The 23885-nt window shown below is 33.2% G+C and overlaps 1 protein-coding gene across 2 annotated transcripts in view; it reads right to left on the reverse strand.

Annotated features, from left to right (window-relative positions):
* LOC126745492 (E3 ubiquitin-protein ligase Su(dx)) overlaps positions 1-23885 on the reverse strand; it is a 124162-nt gene that overhangs the window by 25723 nt on the left and 74554 nt on the right. For both annotated transcript variants that reach the window (XM_050453361.1, XM_050453362.1), the window contains exons 12-13: positions 11306-11566; positions 10483-10794 (exon numbers count right to left, since the gene is read on the reverse strand). In XM_050453361.1, the coding sequence (XP_050309318.1) occupies positions 10483-10794; positions 11306-11566 (573 nt within the window). The remainder of the gene's footprint in view (positions 1-10482; positions 10795-11305; positions 11567-23885) is intronic.

Raw genomic sequence — 23885 nt, forward strand, 5'->3', positions numbered from 1 at the left:
CTTTGTGAATAGTTGGATAATTTATTTCGGCCTTATTTAAACTCCTGCTTGAATATGCTACTGGTTTATTATTTTTGTTCGAAAGCACTGCTCCAATAGCAAATTGTGAAGCATCTGTTTGAAGTATAAATTCATTCGTGTCCGTAAAATCTAGATACTCCAACACTGGATATTGAACCATTGCTTTCTTTAAAATTTCAAATGCACTATTACATTCATTTGTCCATTCAAACCTCGCATACTTTCTACATAACTTATTTAGGGGTACAGATAATTCCGCGAATTTTGGTATAAATTTCCTATAATAGTTGGCAAAAGCAACAAAACGTTTAACTTCATCTGAATTTTTTTGGAATAGGATATTCATTTAAAACTTTAATTTTTCTTGGATCAGGAGAAATTCCTTTATCGCTAACAATGTGACCTAAATAAAGAATTTGCTTTCTTAAAAATTCACACTTTGAGGGATTTAATTTTAAATTTACTTTACGAAGTCTACTACAAACGTCCATTAGATTTTTGTTATGTTCTTTAAGATTTCTTCCAAAAACAATAAGATCATCAATATAAATAAAACATTTTTCATAATTTAGACCTGCCATCGCGATTGTCATTAATCTAGAAAATGCGCTGGGACTAATTTTTAACCCCACTGGAAGTCTCTTCATTTGCCATTGGCCGCGATCGGTAGTAAAAGCTGTTAATTTTCTGCTTTACTCATCTAATTCGACTTGGTAATATCCCTGACTTAAATCTAAATGTGAAAAATAAAGTGCTCCTGCAAGAGAATCTAAAATGTCATTTACGTTTGCTATAGGCCATTTAATATCTACCAAATTGCGGTTTAAAAATCTGTAATCTAAAACAAGTCTGCTACGTTGTTCACCTGCTTTGTCTCCCTTTTTTGGAACATTTCCTCTTTTTGTGACTGAGGTAGTCTATATGGTTTTACATAAGCGGGTTGAGTATTTGGCTTTATTTGAATAGACTGTTTATAAATATTTGTAACACCTAACTTATCCCCGGGCATATGAACCACATCTGGAAATTTCGCACATAATTGTTCAATAGAATCTTTTTCCTCTTTATTTAAATACCCAAGTTTAAGCAAATTTAACAAATCTTTTACTCGACTGCTTGATACAGCCTGCGAAGTAAATTGACAACAATTATAATGGCTCAACTTTTCAATTTTTGGTAAGCAATTTCTCAAACGTACTTCAGTTTCACGCGTATTTAAAATTTTAACTGGAATTTTCCCATCTCTCGGTTGCGCAATCACACCTGCTACAAACACTCCCTGACACAATTCACTAGGCAACACTACACATTCTTCAACCAACCCTGTCTCGATGTATTGAATACTTTCACATCTTGGAAGTAAGGTCATACTTTTATTGCTACTAGCATTTAGGTCTAATGCAATTTTATTTTCATCATTAAACAGTGATAATGTATTTTCGTCATAATTTAAAATAGCTTTATACTTTTTTAAACAATTTCTACCAATTATTCCATTGGTTTCACATTCCAATGATTCAAAAACATAAAATTTTTCCCTAAATCTTACATTTCCAATAATAAGATTCAAATATACATATCCTAATGAAACTAAATTACCCCCTATGCCTTTAATTTCAAGACATTCTTTGTGCAACGGAATTCTAGAGTCTAAATATTTTAATTTAAGCGCACACAATGATGCTCCTGTATCTATTAAAAATCCTAATTTCTTACTATTTATATGAAAGAAAACTGAATTTGAGTAATTTGTTGAATAAGTAAAAATATTATTATCCTTAGGGACGAAAAAAATCATCCTGATTATTCATCGACATAATTTATTCTCTTCGTCTTCGCGAATTTCCACGAAACCCTCGAGAAAATGAACGTCCTCGGTAACCTCTCTGAAAACGCTGACCAGGTAGACTCGTATTACCTCGGCCACGATTATTATAATGAAAATTCGGATTAGCATTATTATTAAAATTTCTAGAATTACAATTGGTATGTGTGTGTCTATTAAAATTATTCTGTTCATCAAGCACTTTATTACTCTGTTCAATTCTATTTCGAAAACTTTCTAGTGAAAAAAAGTCAATAGTAATAAAATTAAATCAATTAATCCCTGATGCTTATATCATTTAAAACTAACAAAATTTTTCTTACAAGTAAAAAGTTGTCCATAAATCATTTATTCCTTGTTGTGTAACGTATATCAATTATAATGTTCATTTATCATTCATGTTAAGTAAATTTGTGTCAAAATGAATTACTCTCAGTGAGAATTAGTAAATATGATTTAAGTTATCGGTGAATGCTTTGGGAACTGTTTTGGCTTCAAGAGTTTAGGCGGAAAAATTTCCTAATAACCGACATCCTGATGATTTGAAGAAATTAAAAGAACGATTCAAGCATACTGGAAGCGTAAACTACAAAAAACAAATAAGAACGAAAACAGTTTTAAATGAAGAAGCTCAATTGACAATCATCATGTCGGTTGTAGAAACATCGAAAATTAGTGTAAGACAAATAAGAAAGAACTTAGAAATCTCTCAACAATAACAAATATCATCCCTATCATGCCCAGTTATATCAAGAACTTGCCGAAAATGATTTTGAAAAAAGAATAACTTTTTGTCAAAGGGCACAAAATCAAGCAGCAGAAAACCAGATTTTTTAAAATTTTATATTAATTTTATTATAGGTTCTTTAAGATATTTTATATTATATTGTACGTTCCACAGAAAATCCCCATCGAATTTTCCTCAATAATTTTGAACATAGATGGAGCATCAATGTTTGGGGTGGAATAGTACATGATTTTGTTATTGGTCCATACTTTTTTGAAAATCGTGTAACAGGTGAATTTTTTCTAAATTTCTTAAGAGAGGATTTTCCACGCTTGAAGCAAGACACTTCAGTGCAAATGTCAGGGATAATTACAGTATCGGACAAAATTAGAGATACTCGACTACTTACGTCTTTTATGTAAGATAAAAATGATTAAATTCCTCTTTTTGTGCTGAAGGATGTTATGTTTTGAAGTAGTTTAAAAAGGCACTAAAATAAATTTAAAAAAAAAAACATTTCTCAAGATTAATTAGGAAAAATAAAAAAATGCAAAAAATTCTGTGCGACAAAATTAGAGAGACTTATCCTTAAAGTACATTTGTACCCTATACTAATGAAACTAACCTAATACTTTGTCCAGTACCCTTTATTCTGGATAACTTTTTCACATCTATTCGGCATCGATCCAATGAGATTCGAAATTACAGCCGGATCCATTGATTTCCAGGCATTCTCGATTTCTTCAAATAATTGAGCACGATTCCCGATGTTTTTAGTGCGAATCTTTTTCTCTATAATCTCCCAAAGATTTTCAATTGGGTTTAAGTCCGGCGATTGCGGTGGCCATTTTAAAACTTGAATTTTGTTAGCCAAAAACCATTCCTTCACAAGTTTGGCTGTATGTTTGGGGTCGTTATCGTGTTGGAACGTGAATCTTAGCGGCATTTCCCATTCGGCGTAAGGCAACATTACATCTTCCAGTATAGTCCGATACATAAATCTATCCATAGTGCCCTCAATTTTGTGGATAGGACTCATTCCATAACCCGAAAAACAACCCCAAACCATTAAATTGCCACCTCCGTGCTTCACAGTACCAGAAACATATTTTGGATCAAGCCTTTTGTTTGCTGGGCGATGTACGAACTGCGCTCCATCACTTCCAAAAATATTATATTTAGACTCGTCACTAAACAAAACCTTATTCCAGTCCTTAGCTGTCCAGTAACGGTGACGTGTTGCAAATAACATTCTAGCAGCTACATTTTTTTTTGATAGATGGGGTTTTTTTTGCTGGTCTCCTTCCAGGAAGCCCCGCCTCCACTAATCGCCGCTGCACAGTCCTGGATGAAACCCCAGGCGCCTCCAATTCAGCCAAAATCTGTGTTGAAGATAGACGCGGATTATTCTGACTTAATCGTTTAATTCTCCTGTCCAGCAGTACTGAGGTTTTTCTCTTGCGGCCACCTCTTTTAAGGTTTGTCACTCTTCCACGGAGCTGATAATTTTTTATTGTTCTGGAAACCATTTGTTTACTGACGTTGAATTGCTCTTTTATTAATTTTTGTGAGCGACCTGAGTTATAGGCTTCTATAATTTTTTCTTTTAGGTCTATGGAATAATGTTTACCACGAGGCATTGCTAATGATATTCTCAAACTAATAAACAGAAATTAAACTAATCGCGACTTCAGCGAAACTAAATACAAAATGAATCTCTTTAATTCTGTCGCAGTAATTTTTTATCAATGTTAAAAACATTCTTTAAATAAATGTAAACATGAGCTACAAAAATGAATTGTTGATAATAGAATTCTTGTCAACTCCGGTATACACTGCTTAACAAATATTAATATTATTTCAAGTACAAAAAATTGGAGTTGGCAAATAGAGAAGTCTCTCTAATTTTGTCCGATACTGTATCACACAACAATTTGGTAATAGATGGAATGGAAGGTTAGGCTTTAATAATTATTTTATTTTTAAAATTACCTTTTGTATGTACATTTATTAAAATTTAAACTGGATAGGCCCCACTGGATGGACTCCTAGGTCAAAAAATAGAATCTAGCGATGTAGCTAAAACCATAAATATAGCGTAGAGCGTATGTACAGCTACTGAGAATTGTATTTCCCATGTCGCGTCTTTCTTTCCTTCTCACACTTTCTCTATCTCTCACGCCATCCCTACTCTATCGTCTGCCGCCATGATGCCATATTCGCTGATCACAATAGTAGGTGTTTGACGCTCCAATTTGTTTGTTGTGTCAAAACGATTATGTTAATTTAATGCAATAAGTTTTATATGTATTACTATAATGAGTGATTTAATTATGAAAGGTATATTTTGTAGAGAAAAAACTTGCTTTGGTTACCGACTTGGTTTGTTGGGAGCCAACAAGATTAAGATACTTATTTTTAATATTTTTCTATCTAGTTTTTATCAATAAATGATGGATTTATACAAATACCGGCATATTGTTTAATTACATCCAGTAATAAAAAAAAGAAAAAACGATTTTTTTCTAATTGTCAGATTAACAATGTTCCTTGAACTTACATAAACTTTTTTTTACCTTTAGGACCTAATCTTCTGAATTCGGGTCCCCATGACGCTTTAGTAACTGCAAATTTAACATCAAAGGCTCCCCTATTATAATAACGGGTTGGCCATTTAGGGTTTGGATTTTGAACCAGCTGTTATTTCAACTATGGCCACTCAAATGTCAAAATGTTATGAAAATTGTGAAAATTTTCTTCCAAAGTGAAGAGTCTTCAACCAAAACGGTAAGAAATTTGAAAAAAAAAAATCAACGGAAATGATTGGCCTTCAAGTCAGTTTGTTGATCAATTTGTGAAACGAGTACGTCAAACTGGTTCATTAGGTGATAAAACAACACGTTCCCGCCCTCTGTGTACACAGCCGAAAACGTTGCTGTTATTGTTCAAAATGTGCGTGAACGTCCGTCCATCTCAACTCGTCATCGTTCTCAGGGATTGAATATTTCTCGCACTTCCCCGAGTCGAATTTTGCATGAAGACGTACAAGCCTACAAATCCCATTGGTGCAAAAAACGAAGCCTCATAACGATCCGGCACGTTTTAGGTTTGCCGAATGGCCTCAAGATCGTTTACTCGAAGATGAGCATTTTTACCGAAAAATCATATTTTCGGTCGAAGCTTATTTTCGCCTCGGAGGTTATGTCAACAAACAGAATTGTCGGATTTGGGGCTCGCTAAATCTTTACATGACCATTGAAAAGCCAAGGCGTTCACAACGAGTCACTATTTGGTGTGATTTTTGACCTGGAGACATCGTCGTCCCATTTTTCTTCGAAAATGCCCAAGGAGCTGCCGTTACCGTCAACGTAATTTTTGTTTCCAAAAATTAAGGATAGTATGGGTATAGTAAGGATAGATGGCGTAACAGTTGAACTTTTTGGCTCCGTAATTGAAAATCGAATAATCGGCCGCAATTCGAAGTCGTTTGGCCGCCTCGGAGGTGCGATTTGAGCCGGTTAGTCTATTTTTTGGGAGTCATTAAGAATAAGTATTACGCCAACCATCCAGAGACAATTGAAGACTTAAAACGCGAATTCGGAATTGTTATTGATGAGATACAAGCCGAAACAATAAAAAAAGTATTGGAAAATTGGATCGATTGAATGAGCTATTATAAGGCTAGTCGGATATCATTTTTCATTCTTAAATAAAAAAGCTCTTATCTATTTAATAAAACCCCTCGCAGGGGAAGAGAAGATACACTATTCTTTTGGGTGGGTCACGTCACCCCAGTGATTTAGTGATTTAGATCCCAGTGATTTAGAGAAGCGTCTGCACTCAAATTGAGCGGCTCCCTCGACAGAGTCTGACCCAAAATGGGCTGAAATTACCACATGTCAGTAAGTAAAAGAAGCACAAAACTTTAATGCAATGTCTGTTACTAATATCGGAAATTGGGTTGCTGCTCCTCAACTTGACAGAGGGTCGAGTGACGCCATGAGACAGTCTCCAAAACGAACTGGAAGTGGAGCGAATGGCGCTTCCAGCCGCAATACTACCTATTCGATACAAAATGTTTTTCCTCGTCTTGAAAACAATCTAGTAAAAGGCCTCGAATAACCTTCCCTAAGGTAACCCTTAAAGACATGCATTTTACAAAATATTTTATTATTAAAAGAAAAGAAGATAGTTTTAATTATATGAGCCCATTCATATTATATAAACAGCTAACAGAAAACATTGGAATAACCTCAGATATAAAACTAGTCTCGATCAACAGAAAACCTTATCTCTTATAAAAGAGCAAGAACAAAGGCAAAAAGGGTCACAAAAAGCGCCTTCGAGGTCTTCCTGGAAGCAATATGTATCCTCCATAAACTTATCAATGACAAGCAAAGAACTTTGGTCAAAAATTAATACAAATTAATCAAACCAGATGTATTCAGAGCAATTTATTTTTAAAAGCTTAGCAGAGCGCTTTCGGCGTATGAGCCATCATCAGTGCTAACTGAAACGAGTTTGTGTTATATGCGTAAAAAACATTATAGTTGAAGGTGAACGAATGGAATACTCACTTGTCAGTTAAGCCTAGAAGTTTTCCATAGTGGGAAACACTTTTGATATTATTAAAATTATACATAACATTTAGACACACTTAAGACTATACAGAACACTAAACAGGACGAACAGTATTTAAAAAAGGGAGAATGTTAGTCTCCTGTTTTGTTTACATTTTATTGTGGTTTCTTAGATGGCGGGAAATACTATGTCAAATTAGGTTAACCTACAGTTAACTTCACTTTAAAATTAATATTTATATTATGCGAACCTATCAGAGTGGTAGTAGCGACAGATCGGTCTAGATGTCATTATCGTAAATCATGTGCGGTTGGTTATAAATTGGTGGCACAAATTAGACTACAACAGTGAATTTTTGTTCGGATAAGGAAATTGTTATCCTTTAAGGATGTAAAAGCGAACCTTTAAATTATAAAATTGCCAATGCTTATAATTTTTTTTTTTATTTGTGGAGTCTCCTATGTAATGGAACGTAAGGTCTGTTAAGGTTCACTTGTATATTTAAACAAGAGGGATTTTTTATGAGCTCGTTGGTGATATAAATGTCCTCAAGAAAATCTAGTCAGTCATAGTTTTTAGAGGTAACCTGTTGGAGAATTTTAGAACTAGACTTTGGACTGAAATTATGGTTATTAGCTTTTATACCGGGTGGTGCGACGCCGAGCGGAACATAGAAAAACCCATGTAAATTTTGACAGTCGATATTTGAAAACAAGTATGAATTATTCAATCGACGAAAAAATAGCCATAATTAAGTGGCATTATGCGGGAAACAGTTTTAGAGCAGTATCTGAAATGTTTTCAGTTCATTTCCCCACCAAGCCCATTCCGCCCATTTTAACTATTAAACGTATTGTCAATAAGTTCGAGTCCAAATGTACCGTAATAAATAATTGTAAATGTTCAACTCAGGATATCGAAAATAGAGCCGAAGAAACAGAGAACAGAGATCTTAATATTCTACTGAGTGTGGAGGAAAACAAGATGGTTAGTATGAGGGTTCTTGGGCAAGAGGTAAATAAATATCATACAACGGTATTGCGCATTTTAAAAAAACACAAATATTATTGGTATAAATTCTAAAAACATCAAGAGCTGCAGGAAGGAGATGAAGAGCAAAAAATGACATTTTGTTTTGAAATGATGGAAAGAGCAAATAATGATAGGAATTTTTTAAGAAATATTTGTTTCACCAATGAATGTACATTTACCCTCAACAAAAAACCAAATGTTCAGAATTGCCGGTATTGGAGCCAAGAAAATGAACATCGCTTTGTTCATACTCGGACACAATATCCCCAAAAAACAAATGTATTCGTGGGAATTATCGGACACCATATCATTGGACCCCTTTTTTATGGACTATAACCTGAACAGCTGAAACCTATTTAGACTTATTTCAAACTCAAATTGGACCCGCCTTGGAAGAAGTTGTTCAGGAAGATCAAATGATCTGATACCAAATGGATGGTTGCCCGGCCCATAATGCCCCTATGGTTAGAGAGTGCTTGGAAAATGCTTTTAACGGCAATATTATTGGTCCACGGTACCGGATACTTTGGCCAGCCAGGTCACCTGATCTTTCACCGAATAACTTCTTTTTGTGAAGTCGTTTATAAAAGTGTAAAATTTGAGAATCTAAAGCATTTACAAAACGCTATTTCGTTAGAATGTAATAAAATTTCCCAATATCAAACTTAGTAACGTTAGAAATGAATTTTATGATCGGTTAGGATATTGTTTGGCTGTTAATGGGAGGTTGTTTGAACATTTGATTAATTGCTGGTTTTATGTAATTCTTAAATTTGTAATTCTGATTGGTGTTTAATGAAGCTATAGTTGATTTTCTTATTTAGATGAGAATTAATGAATTGTAGAGATATGAATTTACTATTTTTTTTAACATCAGGAAAGATCTGTTTTTTAATTTTAGCTAATTTGATTTTTCTGATTAAAATATTAATTAGTTTGGGGTTATAGTTATTATTATAAGCAATTTGTTTATGAACATTTATTTCGTTTTGAAAATTAGAAGGAGATAGAGGAATGCTTAAAAGGCGGTGAATGTAACAATTAAAAGCAGCCATTTTGTGTTGGTGAGGGTGGTTGGAAACATTTAAAACTATGTGGTCTGTTTCAGTGGGTTTCCGGTATATTGAAAATCCTAAACTATTTGGTTGTTTATGCATTGTTAAGCCTAAAAAATTAAAATTATTATTTGTTTCTATTTCTAGTGTGAAAGAAATCTTAGGATCTATTTGGTTTAGCTTGTTTAGGAGTAACTGAGCTCCTACTGTGTCACAATTCAAGAAACAGAGAATATCGTCAACATATCTGTACCAATTGAAAATGTCTTTATTGTTTTCAGTCATTATAACATTTGATTTCAAGTGATCTATAAAGACCTGCGCCAAAAATGGAGATGGAACTGAAATGGCAGAATGGCAACTGCCCAGCGCCGGGCCATCTGGCTGTTGGTAAAACGTATTATTGAAAAGGAAAAAATCTTGAGAAAGGCATTGGTTAAGTAATGTTATTAGGGAAATAAGATTATTGTTATTTATTTTGTCCTTCAAGATATTTTTAATTATATTCACACTTTCAGATTTAGGCACTGTAGTGAAAAGATTAGTTATATCAAAAGAAACCAATCGATATTTAACTAATCTTATGTCTTATGACGCAACCGACAATAAGCTTCTTGAGATAATCAAAATACAACCTTCGCCTTACCTAGATGTAAATTTAAACAGAATAGAAAGACCAATCAACTATTTTTAGAATTCTGATAGGCCACACGAAAACCTCTCATGAATAAATCTTAAAGAAAGAAAATCAACCAATATGCCCCTTTTGCAATGACTATAATCTCACCATAAAACATATTTTTGCATATTGCAATAGACTACATACATTTAAAATAAAACACAATTTACCAATCACCACTAACCTAAAACGTATACTTGAACGAAACAAAGAAAATATAAAGAATATAATAGAATTCATAAAGGAAATAAATCTATATAATAAAATATGAAAAAAAAAACGTACAGGGCGCTAAATGGCCTCAGATGCTGATGCGCCTTTACAAAAACTAAATTCTCTCTCTCTTTCTAATAAAACCGGAATTTTTTGACAAAATATTCAGCAGTTTTTTTTTACGACCGATTTTTAAATTTCTGTATATATTAGCAAAAAGAACTTTGTAGATAAAAAAAGGAGAATCAATACTATAGGTCTTTCCTTTAATGAAAATACGAACAGATAAGAAGTTTTTATGACTTTTACTCAATGGCCTCTTATAAATTTAATATGAAATTCAACTTACTTGCCAGAACCACACCACCGGCTTGCTGTTCCTCGTATAATGCCTGTAAATTGTATGTCTTTGCCAGTCGTCAACATCGATCTCCTGCATACCGCACAGTAGTAGTTCGAGCTCTCTCTCGTCGAAGTATTTCAACCATTCGATCGGCACCACCTCATTAAATCCGTCAAGGAAAGCTTGAGTTTGTTGTTCGATACCTCTGGTCATTCTCCAATTGGTCATTAAGGTGAGATATTCCTCTTTGTTTTCTTCAGTAACTCGTTCACCGTCACCGCTTTTCTTTAGTTCGTGATGGACCACTTGGCCTAATACCTGAAAATATCAGTTACTCTATGTATAATAAATAATAAATACAGTGTAACCCCTATAAGTCGAAATGTTCTATGTCACGATTCATTTACGTTTCAATACAATTTTAACATATTATAAGTCGAATTTCTTTCTCTACTAAAAAATCTCTATAATTGGAAGTTTTGGTCAAGCCTTAGAAGCATAACAACCTCTATACGTTAAAACTCGAAGGTCAAACCAATAAAACGAATAGTCCCGTCAACGCTAATAACAGCGTAGTTTTCTAAAAAAACTGTTTTTTTAAATTAAAATTTTCTTAATCCTTTGTATCTAAACAACTTAACCATAATGAGGCATTAAGAACTTCTATTAATAAGAAATGTTCAGATACTATTTATTAACCAAGAAGTTGATCCTTCTGCTTGTGTGGTTACACCTAGTTACCAATCTACATGGATTTTTTGTTACCTAGTCTTTGTTTAGTAATTTGTTTATAAATTCAAAAAATGAAGTATAATATATAAGAACTTACCTCGAAATCGACACTGAAAAAAAGTTCCAGCCCACACTCATCAATATTGTTCTCCTTTATCCAAACCAACGAGTTATAAAACTCCGGATCAATGCTCTCAATATCCTTCATTACTAGTTTCTTCCCCAGCATTCTTTTATAAAATGGCATGGTGAATCCGGAGTAGATGAACCTGCCGTGGTAAAGAGCCATGGCTATAAATCTCCCGATAAACTTAAAATAAGTTAAATGCTCGGGATTCACATACGAAGCAGGATTTATCTGTAATTGTAAAAATCACAATTTGTATTGATAATTTGTATTGTAATTTGTAAACTAGCAAACATACAGGCTGATTATTACCTATACGCATAAAGTTGGGAAATGATTGCTGATGACAAATTATGAAAAAATAGTTATTAAAAAATATTTTTATTTTCGGAGATAACAAACTATTTGAAATAAAAACAAAAAAACGTAAATTCTATGAAATTGAATTTTTATTTAATTATCATAGTAACTATTTGAACTTTCTTCCATAATTTTCAATACATAATTGAGCTCGCCTAATACACGAGCTGCGACACGCGTGGTCTAAACCAGGGTCCTCGTTCAATTTCCTTGGCGGCAGCATGTATTGGATTTCTTTACTCTTGTTCACTGTCAACTTCGGTTACATACACCATAGTGTCTAGGTGATCCCAAAAATAAACGTCAAGCGGATAAGGTCGCGTGATCGAGGAGGCCATCCAACTAGACCACCTCGGCCAATCAATCGTTCGGGAAATATTAGATACAACTGCTTTCAAATTCATATTCAAAACGTTTATTTGCCAATATCAAAAATTACAAAACAGTTGTACTTATGATGTAAGTGAAGTTAGCAAATAGGAATGCATCTCGATTATAAAAACCGTTTCTCAAAAGTACCTCTGCAAGAGGCACTTTTAAGTGCTACATCCTCAAGAAAAAGCAACAAAAAAGGAAACAAAATAACAAGAAAACTAAAAAACCCTACTAATATTTCTTCGATACTTTTTGATAGTGAGAGCTTGAAAAAAAATTTTAAAAAATACAATTCATTTATATTTATGTACACAGGGCAGGGGTAGGCAGCGACTGAATCAGGGAAGCGCAGGAGAGGAAACACATCCAAAATATATGAATATAAATAATATGATACAGGTATATCTTGTTAAATGCGAAACGAAAATGTAAGTGAATACTCGACCCAGTACAGCTACATGAATATGACACAACCTGAAAAGAGACTGGAAGAAAGTCCTATTGACATTCATTTCAATACATATTTAATTATTAGGCATCATACTGTGACTGCATAAGCAAATTTCTTATGTACTTATACTTATAAAGAGAATAATCTTTAACACAATGAGGCAAATTTTTCCACAAATGAACTGCAACGTAACTAAATGATTTTTGAAAAGCTTCTGTTGTATGCTGAGGAACCGTAAAAATATTAAACCGTCTGGTATTATGGTTCTGTTCATGCACATTGAAAAGTTTTCTTAGATATGGTGGGTTTCCCGACTTTAAAATTCTGTATATGAAAGAGTACATGTGATATTTGCGTCTATTTGACATTGAAAGAATAAAATGATTGTTAAGATATGGGGTAATATGACTTCTGTAGCAAATCTTAAAGGAAAAACGCATACATGAATTCTGCACTTTTTGAATAGAAGATGAGACTGTCGAAGTAATTGCATCATTGTAGATTACATCACCATAATCAAACAATGATAATATTAAAGAGATGCACAAAAAATACTTGGTTTCATTCGGTAAGTGACGCTTTAGATTATTTAAATATTTTAAGCGCATATAAGCAGTGGCAATTTTTTTGTTTATGTGGGTTGAAAAAGGCAAAGTATTATCAAAAATAATACCCAAATTCTTTGCTTCATTAACCACCGGTACTACTGTATTGTCTATTTTAACCACAAAGTCTTGAGAAATATGTTCTATGTTATTTCTATTTGATCTTAGGAATAAGAGACACGACTTTAAAGGGTTTAGTTTCAAATTATGAGCCTTAGAATATATATGTAAATTATTTAAGTCGGAATTAAATTGTGATTGTGAGTGTCGTAAGGAGTTTAATGAGAACGATGTATAAATCTGAGAATCATCTGCGTATTGTTGTAGTTTTGAATAAGATATAAAATTTTTCATATCAGCAACGTATAATGAGAATAATAAGGGTGCTAATAGAGATCCCTGAGGTACCCCAGTGGTAACAGGAATAAATTAAGATTTTGAGTATAAGGGATGAAAATTAATCTCCACGCATTGAAACCTGTTGGTCAGGTAGGATCTCAGCAAGGCAATAGAAGTATTAGACAAACCAAAGAAATTTTATTTAGCTAGCAGCATATCATGATTTAGAGTGTCAAATACTTTATTAAAGTCCAGCAAACATACGGCTGTTACTTGTTTCTGTTTTTCATAGTGCCTGATATCATTCATAAGATTTACCAGACAAGTAGATGTACTAAAATGTTTCCTAAACCCGGATTGACATTCAGGTATCATTTTATAGGAATTTGAAAATGCAGTAATTTGATTATACATGTGTCTCTCTAGAACCTTAGACAAAACATGTAAAATACTAATAGGGCGTAGATCTTTAGCTTCTTTAGGGTTTGAGACTTTTGCAAATGGTTTAATAATAGCCTTTTTCCACAAGTCTGGAAATTGATTTTTTAAAATGCAGGAATTAATAATATTGAGTAGCGGTTTGCTACAAAATGGAAAACAGGCAACAACATCTCTTATTGCTATTCCATCATGACCTACGGAATTAGTACCAATTGATGCTATAATAAATATCTTTTAAAGTGGTCTCATCCATAAGATTAAAATTTAGAGAATTGGGGAAATTGAGAGCTTTGTTATTTTGATAAAAGGAAATTTTTTCTTTGCAAGTAGTGTCATTCAATTTATTAGAAGTAGCAAAGAAGTCATTGAGTACATTTGCTTCAGATAATGCGGCAGGTATATTGCAATCATTTTTTCTTTGTATAATATTTAACTTCTTTACTGTATCCCAAAAGGGCTTTCCAGAAGTTTTAGATAAGTTGCGAAAATAAGCATTTTTCTCGCGTATGATAGCGTGTTTAGTAAAATTTTTTAAATTACGATAGTACTGGAGACAGTTACCACTTTTTATTTTCAGATATTTTTTATGTGCTTTGTCTCTTAGTTTTATAAGTAGTTTAATGTTATCAGTTATCCATGGAGTAAAAGGCTTACTTTTATAATTTTTCTTTAATTTTGTAGGTGCAAATTTGTCAATTAAATATTTGATATTTGAATTAAAAATGTTTAACTTTTCATCTATATTAGGAGAATAATAAATTTCGTCCCATGGTAAGAGGCTAGCAACATAATCAAAGGCATCTCAATTATTAGAAATATTATTGTAGTCTCGACATCTAAAATATTTGGCTTTAATTTTTTCTGTACTCAAATTAAAAATAGCATAAATAAGACAATGATCAGAAATCACAGTTGAAATTGGTATTGAGTCGCAGCTTTTAACGAAGAGCACTTTACTGGTTATTATCAAATCTACAAGAATTATTCCGCAAGCAAAATCGGGTAGGTTCTGTAATTACCTGATTTAAATCAAATCTATTTATAAAACAACTTATCCTAGTCAAATAGTTTGAGGGTTTAAGAAAGTCCACATTAAAATCACCGGTATAAACAACTTTATCATAAAAAGGCACCGTTAGGGCTAACGAATTTTCAAAAAAATCCAGAAACAAATCGACGTCACTGGAAGGCGGGCGATATACAACAAGAACACTTTGCTTTTTTAATTTAAGTTTTATACGCATGACTTCACAGGTGTGTGAGACAATATCTAAGTCTATATGTTCGTATTGCAACTGTGACTTGATATACATTCCCACGCCGCCCCACCTTCCAATAACCCTGTCCCTCGTTACTAGCTTATAACCATTCATTTTATACCTCTGAAGATCTTGATTATGGGAAAGCCATGTTTCCGTAAGGGCAAAAATGTCAAATTTATAATCATGTAAATAATTTTGAAGTTCGTCAAATCCAGTATTTAGGGAACGGACATTGAGGTGTCCAATTGTAAAACATTGTGGGCCTTAAATACCGCTGCACCGGGTCACCGAAATGGCATTATTATCAGCCATGATCTAAGCAAATGATTTCCCCCGCGCCCCGAAGATCATCGAAACCACCCCGCATTGCCAACTGTGTATTGAACCTTGTAGAAAAAAACATAAAATAAAAAAAATAACTTAACCCAGTACCAGAGAGATATAATTGACTTTATGTAAAGAATACAATAAAATATGTGTTACACCCCACTATAATGTAGGTATCGCATCCAGAATAAGAAAACAAACAAATTTAAATAAATTCCCAATTAATTAATTACTAAAGAAATTGATTTACGAATTAACATTACGAATTACAAATTATGATCATACTTATAATTATTACTATAGAATACAATTAGTTACGGAGAAACCATACTAATAGTTAAAAAAAATTAGATTCTCACAAATAATCTCAGCTATAACCCAACATCAACACACAGCATAAAGAAACCAGCAGTCTCACTCCGCTCGAAAATGTAAGCGAACTAATAGCATCCTTAGCCATGCCGCAGCCATGTTCTCCGGATGCCGAGCTCACTGTTTATCGAACTGTGTTCATAGGTGTATCGCCTAGTTCAGCGCCGTACTTAGTGACTATTTTAATAGCATTTTTACAAAGCGTAGCGTTTTTTATAAAAACTTTTGTATTAAAAGAGGGGTATGTCAAAAATTATTAATGAAGCAAAATAATTGACTTTGCCAAAGTTTTTAATAGCTGCAAATTTGGCTGTGTGGCTTAAATAACATAATTAAGCATCAATTAAAGTTGCAGCAATGTAATTTTTTTTTTTTTTTGATTTTTAAGGACATTATTTATATTTCTGCCATTTTAACAGTGTTGCCATATTTAAAAGAGTTGCAAAATTGTATACTTTTACTTTAGTTGGTACTTAATAATATAACAAAAATTCGCAGATGTTAGAATTGTTTTGAATTGTTGCCAACTATTTGTCTTTATTTATTGGCCTAAGAGTTTCTATTTGTTTTGAAATATTACTTTATTTGTATAATTAGTTATCCTTAAACTACTATGTAGTTAGATGTAAATCTAAAAGCGTTACTATACAGGGTGTTAATTAAGTATGTACCATAAATTATTTAACAGGCGATTGTTTGAGTAATTTTAAGACAAAAAGTTCATATGAACATAGGTCCGCAAGTTCTCTGGCGGTGTTATTTATAACATTAAGAAGCTAATTTACCCCTAACATGATTAAATTTATTAGGTTCAGTGTAATCTCGAACGGGACCTGAAGAAATATTTGTGGCAAAAAAATTGGGGCACCTGAATTTTGTGCCATTTTTAATATGTTATTTGATTTACTCAAATACAAATACAACTTTTTCGTATCTCGCTTATTTCTCGAGAAAAACAAAGTCCACTTAATTGCATATCCCTGGATCACACAAGGAATTTGGGGAAAAGTTTCATTTGGAATTTATTATTAACTATACTCTATTTCAGAAGTGTGTAGAGCAATAAAACCTCATTAGGTATGCAAAAGTGGTACCTGGTGATCCACCAATATTTTATGCCACTACCTTAGTTGGGTATTAGTTTCAATGTAAAATTCTTTCTTTTCGTTGATTGCAGGTAGTGCCACCCGGTTTTGGGTCAATTTATGAGTTTTGCCCATTGTTACCCACTGATAAACATTGAAAACGGTTCGCCAAAGGCGTGCAACTGGGACTTGTTTTTTACCTTATAATTAATGTACTTAAATGCTATTTTATTTTAGAAAGTTACTTTTGTTTAAATGGAATAATATATTTTTTTCACAAATTTATTGAACATAATATGTAGAGTAAAACAGTTGAAAATGTCACTTTTGGATCTGGCACTTTTTGAACAGTGTATAACAATTTTAAATTATAATAGATTGTAGTCTTCTTCGTCATCTGACGAACTGTCATCACCTCTTGACATTATAATTAAAGGATCGACTGTCTGATCGATGAGGTTGTCAAGATCCCACATTTTGTCCTCTTGCTTAATTACATGCTGGACTGCTTTTCGCCAATTCTCTGGTGTCGCTTCCGTAATGGCTTGATCAAACAGTAGCTTAACATCTTTCATTTTAAAAGTCGTGTTTTGTCTTGCTACAAATCCTTTTACCTGCGCCCATATCAGTTCTATAGGATTTAGTTCGCAATGATATGGCGGTAAGCGCAGTACAGTTATATTATATTTTTCGGCTATATCTTCCACGGCGTATTTCATGAAACGAGTTTTGTGTAAGTTTGCTATTGCCAGCAGTTCTTTTTTTATCAAATTTGCTTCAAACGCAATACCTTTTGCAGTCAGCCAATCGATAATTTCTTGCTTTCTCCAACTTGAAGTTGGCGTCTTCTCTATTCGCCGTGAATGATAGCTTGCGTTATCCATAACCACCACCGAATTAGCCGGAAGAAATTTTATCATTTCACCAAAATAGTCCTCGAAAACGTCTGAGTTCATGTCTTCATGGTAACCTCCTGTGCGAGTCGACTCAAAGGTTAGCAGACCTTCTTTTAAAAATCCCTCTTCGCTTCCAATATGTGTGATTATAAGTCTTTTTCCTTTTCCCGAAGGTACTTTAATACCCGTAGACAGGCCTTCTGTGAAAGCTTGGCGAGCACTGGTTATATTTTTGTCTTGCCACATTTTTTGGACTATATAACCTTCGTTAATCCACGTCTCATCAAGATAAAAAACTTTCTTTTGCTCCCTGCGGTACTGCTTGATACTTCTCAAGTATTGTCAAGTATTGTCTCCAACAAACAATTTCGTCGCTCTCCAGTAAAAGTGCTTTGCGGTTATGCTTTTCCCAGGCAAAATCCATATTTTTTAAAGTTTTCCATAAAAGTTTTCTACTTATCAACGGAATACTGTCATCTCGGCCAAGCTCCATTAAAATTTTGTCTAGGGTGGGTATTTCCTTTTTAAAATAAAAAGAGTGAACTTTTCTTCGAATTATACATTTAGCATTTTCATCAAGGACTTTTGTAGGTCGTCCTGGCTTTTGCTTGGGAGATTCCACTTGACCTGCTACTTTTCTTTCCCGCAACAATTTGAAAATGGTGGACTTTCCAATTCCACTCGTTCGAGAACATTTTTCAACAATTTCTTGCACAGTAAAACTAGGGTAATCGTGTTTTATGCAATCATGTACATTTAAAATAATAACTTTTTCACTCAGCGATAGTGGAGAATTTTTAGTACATCTTTTCGTTGGACTGAATACCTCCATTTTTTAAATATTGGGATAATAATATTGTGATTACACTACAGCGTAGCAGTGACTACTAACGTTTAAAATATGATTTAAAAGTATTTATAGTCTGTATATATTACCTGACCCCATTTTTGCATGTTACAAAGCGTTAAAAGATAGGTACCTATACAAAAGGATTAAAAGTATTTATTTAGTATTTAATCTCTTTCAAAATAAAGGCATTTAATCCGTGAAAATTAAATTCATAAATATTATAAGTACCTGCGCCTATGAACTACCACGAAATGTAGCCAAACAGAACGGAATTCCCCAGTTTATTGCTCTATACACTTCTGAAATAGAGTATAAGCAAGATACGAAAAAAATTCAAGAGACAGAAAAGTTTTATTTGTATAATCCACAGAACATAATAAAAATTGCACAAAAGTCAGTGGCATATATTTTAGTTGTTGTTAAATTTTAACACCCTGTATATTGAGAACGAAGAATTTCTGGACATATGTTTATATGAACTTTTTGTTTTAAAATTACTCAAAGAATGGTCTCTTAAATTTATGGTACATACCTAATTAACTTTCTGCACGTATTCTTCTATATCGTCGTTGTTAGATGTAGAAATGCGATGTTTATTTTTGTTTAAATATTTTGTTAATGTATGAACTTTATTTATATTAAAAAATCAATATTTGTACTATGTAGGTATTTTTATTTTACAAGATAATAATATCTAAAAAAATGTTTAAGTCCGGCTCTAGCCAAGGCAAAAGCCGCGTGGACCGTAGCGAGTGTCAGCGGCATCCCTACTATAAGCAAAAATGCCTCGCCTGCGTTAGTACACATGCACCGAACTCGCTTATTCAAGCCAATGTATTTTTATTGAAGTGCGACTGCTGGTTTCTTTATGCTGTGATCAACATAAATGTACCTTGTTAAAGTCCAGTGCAACGATATATTAGAATGGTCACCCGTCAAAACAGCAGCAATTTTACTTCTCAAACAATGTAAATAGAAGGTGGATGACATTGTTTTGGCATATGGTTGCACTGGACTTTAATTAGGACAATAGTAGGACGATCATTTAAAAGGAGAAAGAAAAAAAGAAACTTTCTGCAAAAGTACCTTAGAATATACCAACTGAGGATTCATGGTCAACATTGCTGTCATCCGGAACCAACCTATTATGCTCCATTAAGCTGTCAAGTTTATCCATATTGCGATTCATCCGTATCGCACTGGTTGCGCAAAATGTGGTGGAGCACCATCGTGAAGAAAAATGCTCTCTAACGTTAAGAGGAACTTCTTTAAGAAGTTCCGGTAAATTATGTCGCAAGAATTGTAAATACAGAACACTAGTTAAACGATTATCCAAAATGAATGGGTCAATAAGTAATCCGTTCACAATTCCAGCTCACACATTCACTGAAAATCGTTGTTGAAAGTGTGTTCGCCGAATAACATGCGGATTTTCCACTGCCCAATATTGCGTGTTGTGAAATTGTGTATACCATTGCGTCTGAAAATTGCTTCATTCGTAACTAAAATGTTCATGGTAAAGTTTGGGTTTAACTGCTGCTGATGTAACAATCACTCGCATTCATCGTTTTTCGTTATCATCATCATTTTTCGTTCAAAATTGCTTAAGTAACAACTATTCATTTGTACCATATCCTTTGTAAAAAAAATCGTTCTTTCGGATTCTGCATTAAAAAAAATGGTGGTTTCCATTTAAAAAACATATTGATGACGTCATATCTTTTTTTTTTGAGTCACCCTGTATATTTAATTTCCACGTAGAAAAACCCTAAACCCAATGGTTTGGGCATTTTTTTCAGAAACGGTCCATTTCATTAAGATTAAGACCTATGTGTTTAGTTATAGTTAGTAGGTATATTGCAGTTAATTTAATTTAATTTTGTTGAATATGTGATTATCTTGTTAAACTTTTATAATTGGGTTTTTATATCATATTAATAGTTATTTGTTCTAATTTTTTGGATAAGTTTTAAGATTGTGACTTTAATTTTTTTTTCTTCTCTTTTCATTCATTCTTTAAGGTTTGTTTTGTGTTTTTTTCTTTAAACTATATTTTTCATTGTTTTGCAACTGTTTCCTGTTATTGGGCAAATTGCCTGTTGGAAATAAAGGCTTATTATTTCATTTTTATGGAATTTATCCGCTACTTTACGGATACACTATATGATTGCTATTTATCTTAAGAAACGCTATAGTACGTGTAAACGCTATAAAACGTGTAAACTCTATAGAAGTTTTTTTACATATACGGATTGGCGAATGGATCATTACATATATAACAGACGAGATGTGGCAACGCCGCTTTCGATTATTTTAAATTTTATTTTAGTAAGTGTCTCAGATCGGTGGGGATCTCTTGCGACAAAATTTAAATAAATACTACGCGGCATTGGTATAATATTTTTCTAATTCAGGAATTAAATATTTAAAACCCGCATAGATTGGTAAATACAATTTTTTTATGCTATGCATTGCATATTGAAAATTAAAGCGTTGTTCTTATTAACCCCTTACTGCATGATTTTTTTATTTTAAGTTGAAAAAAAAATGTGATAGTTTATGCCGCAAGATTAGAGTAGAAAAATATTTAAAAAAATTAATAATGTTTTGTTTTTGAAAAAAAAATACATTTTTTAATGTGCCAGATTTGGCACAAATTTTCCCATAGGAAAAAAAACTAAAAAATTTGCCAGAAAACGTAATTATTCAAAAACATTATAAATATATCAAAAAATATTTAAACTAAATATAAACCTTAAGAATATTTAAATATTCCACGTGAAAACGGCGAAAACTATTTCGATCTTTATTTAAACACAACCTGACATTACACTTTTCACATGTAATTTGGGTTTTACCCTTACACTCAGGAAATTTGCATCCCTGGCGATCTTCATACCACTCAGGAAGATGCCTCATATTATCGCGACGAATTTCTTGGGCTGGTATTTGCGCAAAAGGATATTTCCTTTTTTTTAATTCTAGTTGTGGCTGAAGTGCGCAACTAGGTCTGCCCCGCTTTCTTGATATTACATTAGATCTCATTAGAATTTCCGCCAATTCAAGTTTGAACTCAGCCGGTGGCAAATAACATTCGTCAGAATTCGTACTTATGACCGATCTTCTCCATAATATCTAACTGTTACAACATAACATGTCGAGGAAATAAAAAAAAATCTTAGGTAAAATTGTTTTGATCTTATTAGTATCCTTTAATAGCCTAGCATGGAATCCAAAAGATCCACAACGCCCATATAATTATTGAATACTTCTATATACTTTGGACGAGGGATCATAATGTGCTTTTTTCCTTTCTACAAAATCTCTGTACTTGAGAAATAGGTTGACTGCCTACATAGGTTGATACTGTAGTAACTATTTTATTATCAAACCACGAAACTACAGACACATCTGTATCATCCACTCGAGCCACTTTTTCAAGAACCGTGTCTCCCTTCCTTTTTTTCATTGCAGATTCCTTAGGAAAATCAAAATCTGGAATTCGATTTTAGCGAACAGTACCAAGAGGCAAAATGCCCTCTTTGCTGAGATAAACAAGTAGTGGAAGGCTCATAAACCAATTATCAAAAAAAAACTTTGTAATTTTGATTCCTTGGAACTGACTCGTGTTAGTTTTACTACCACATTACTACTTGCTCCAAGATCAGATTGATGAGCCTGCAACTTAGTTGGTCCAGAAAAGGAATCAAAATCATAGCTGAAGCCCGATACTCCACTTAGTACAAACACTTTGTAACCCCATTTATGAGGTTCTTTCGGGTTATATTGCTTTAGGGTTGATCGAACTTTTGTAAGAATAATTTGTTCGTCAACTGCAAGATGTTCTTCTTTTAGAACAAGTAAGTATCTTTCTCGCATTTTTTCTAAAAAGGGACGGATTTTGAAAAGCTTATCATAGTCAGGTTCATCACCATTGTGTTGCTGCTCTGTATTGAAGTGAATAAACCGTTTTATTTCTTCAAATCTATTGCATGACATAGCTTCGGTTATTGCAGTAATACCCAAGGTACTGCTCCAATAAGTTCTAGTAGATGGCAGGTGTGCTACAGACATGTATATGCAAATTCCAATAAAAATATTTATTTCTTCCTTGCTTATATTTGCTGGTTTTCCAGGCCTACATTGGATAGCATATAAATTAGTCTGTTCCGCTATATACACCAATATTTCATCAGTAAAAAAAAGCTGGAAAAAATCAAAAATACCATCAAAATTCAAAATATCGATTTCTAAAGATTCAATTCGTTTGAATAATTTGTCTTCCTCAGCTACCTCATATGTTTTTTTCCCATTCAAGAACCACCTTGTTTGTTTTCTAGGGTTGAAAGGGGAACATCATCTTCACTATCAGAATAATCGGTTTCACAAATTATGACATCCTCAACTTCTCTCTCAATCTGTTCATCTTCCCTGGACTCTTCCAATAAAACTTTAGAAAATAGTGTTCTGTTTTGGTAAAGGTTGTCTGAGAAATTTTCATCTTCACTACCACTTTGATTTGGAATATCAACAGTTTTGGTACCGTAAAACCGTTTTTGATCCATAAAATAAATAATTTTTTCCTTTACTGCAAGTTGCGTCAAATCATATAATCAAAAAATATGGCACAAGTGAATAAATGACAAAAAATTGACAACTATATGCATTGAAGGGCGTAATTATACCCAGATCACATGAATAAATACTTACCAAAACCGGTCATGTCTAACTGATATGGTTGACTTTTAATAAATTATATCTATATATGTATATAAAAGAGTTTGTCCTGACTGACTTACTGACTCATCATCGCTGAGCCCAAACTACAATAGCTAGAAACGTGAAATTTTGCCAACGGGTTCCTTTTATAATGTAGGCACCAAATAAGAACGGATTTTTCGAAATTCCACCGATAAGGGGTAAAAAATGGAAAAATTGTTACCCGTGACCTCGAGAACTAAGGCGGCGTGGCTTCGGAGTTTGAACGGAGACTGCTTGCACCAACGAGTCGCAGGCATCAACTTAAGAAATAAAAAATTAACTGCAACAATGTTTTTTTTATAATGAAGGCCCCGGATACGAACGCACTTTTTGAAATTCTACCGATAAGGGGTGTTAGCGATATGATAAATATCGCATAGCGGCATAAAACTAATTAATAAATACGATTGAAAAAGTGCCTCTGTA

The sequence above is a fragment of the Anthonomus grandis genome, chromosome 16 (genome assembly GCF_022605725.1).
Source record: "Anthonomus grandis grandis chromosome 16, icAntGran1.3, whole genome shotgun sequence".
NCBI lineage: Eukaryota > Metazoa > Arthropoda > Insecta > Coleoptera > Curculionidae > Anthonomus > Anthonomus grandis.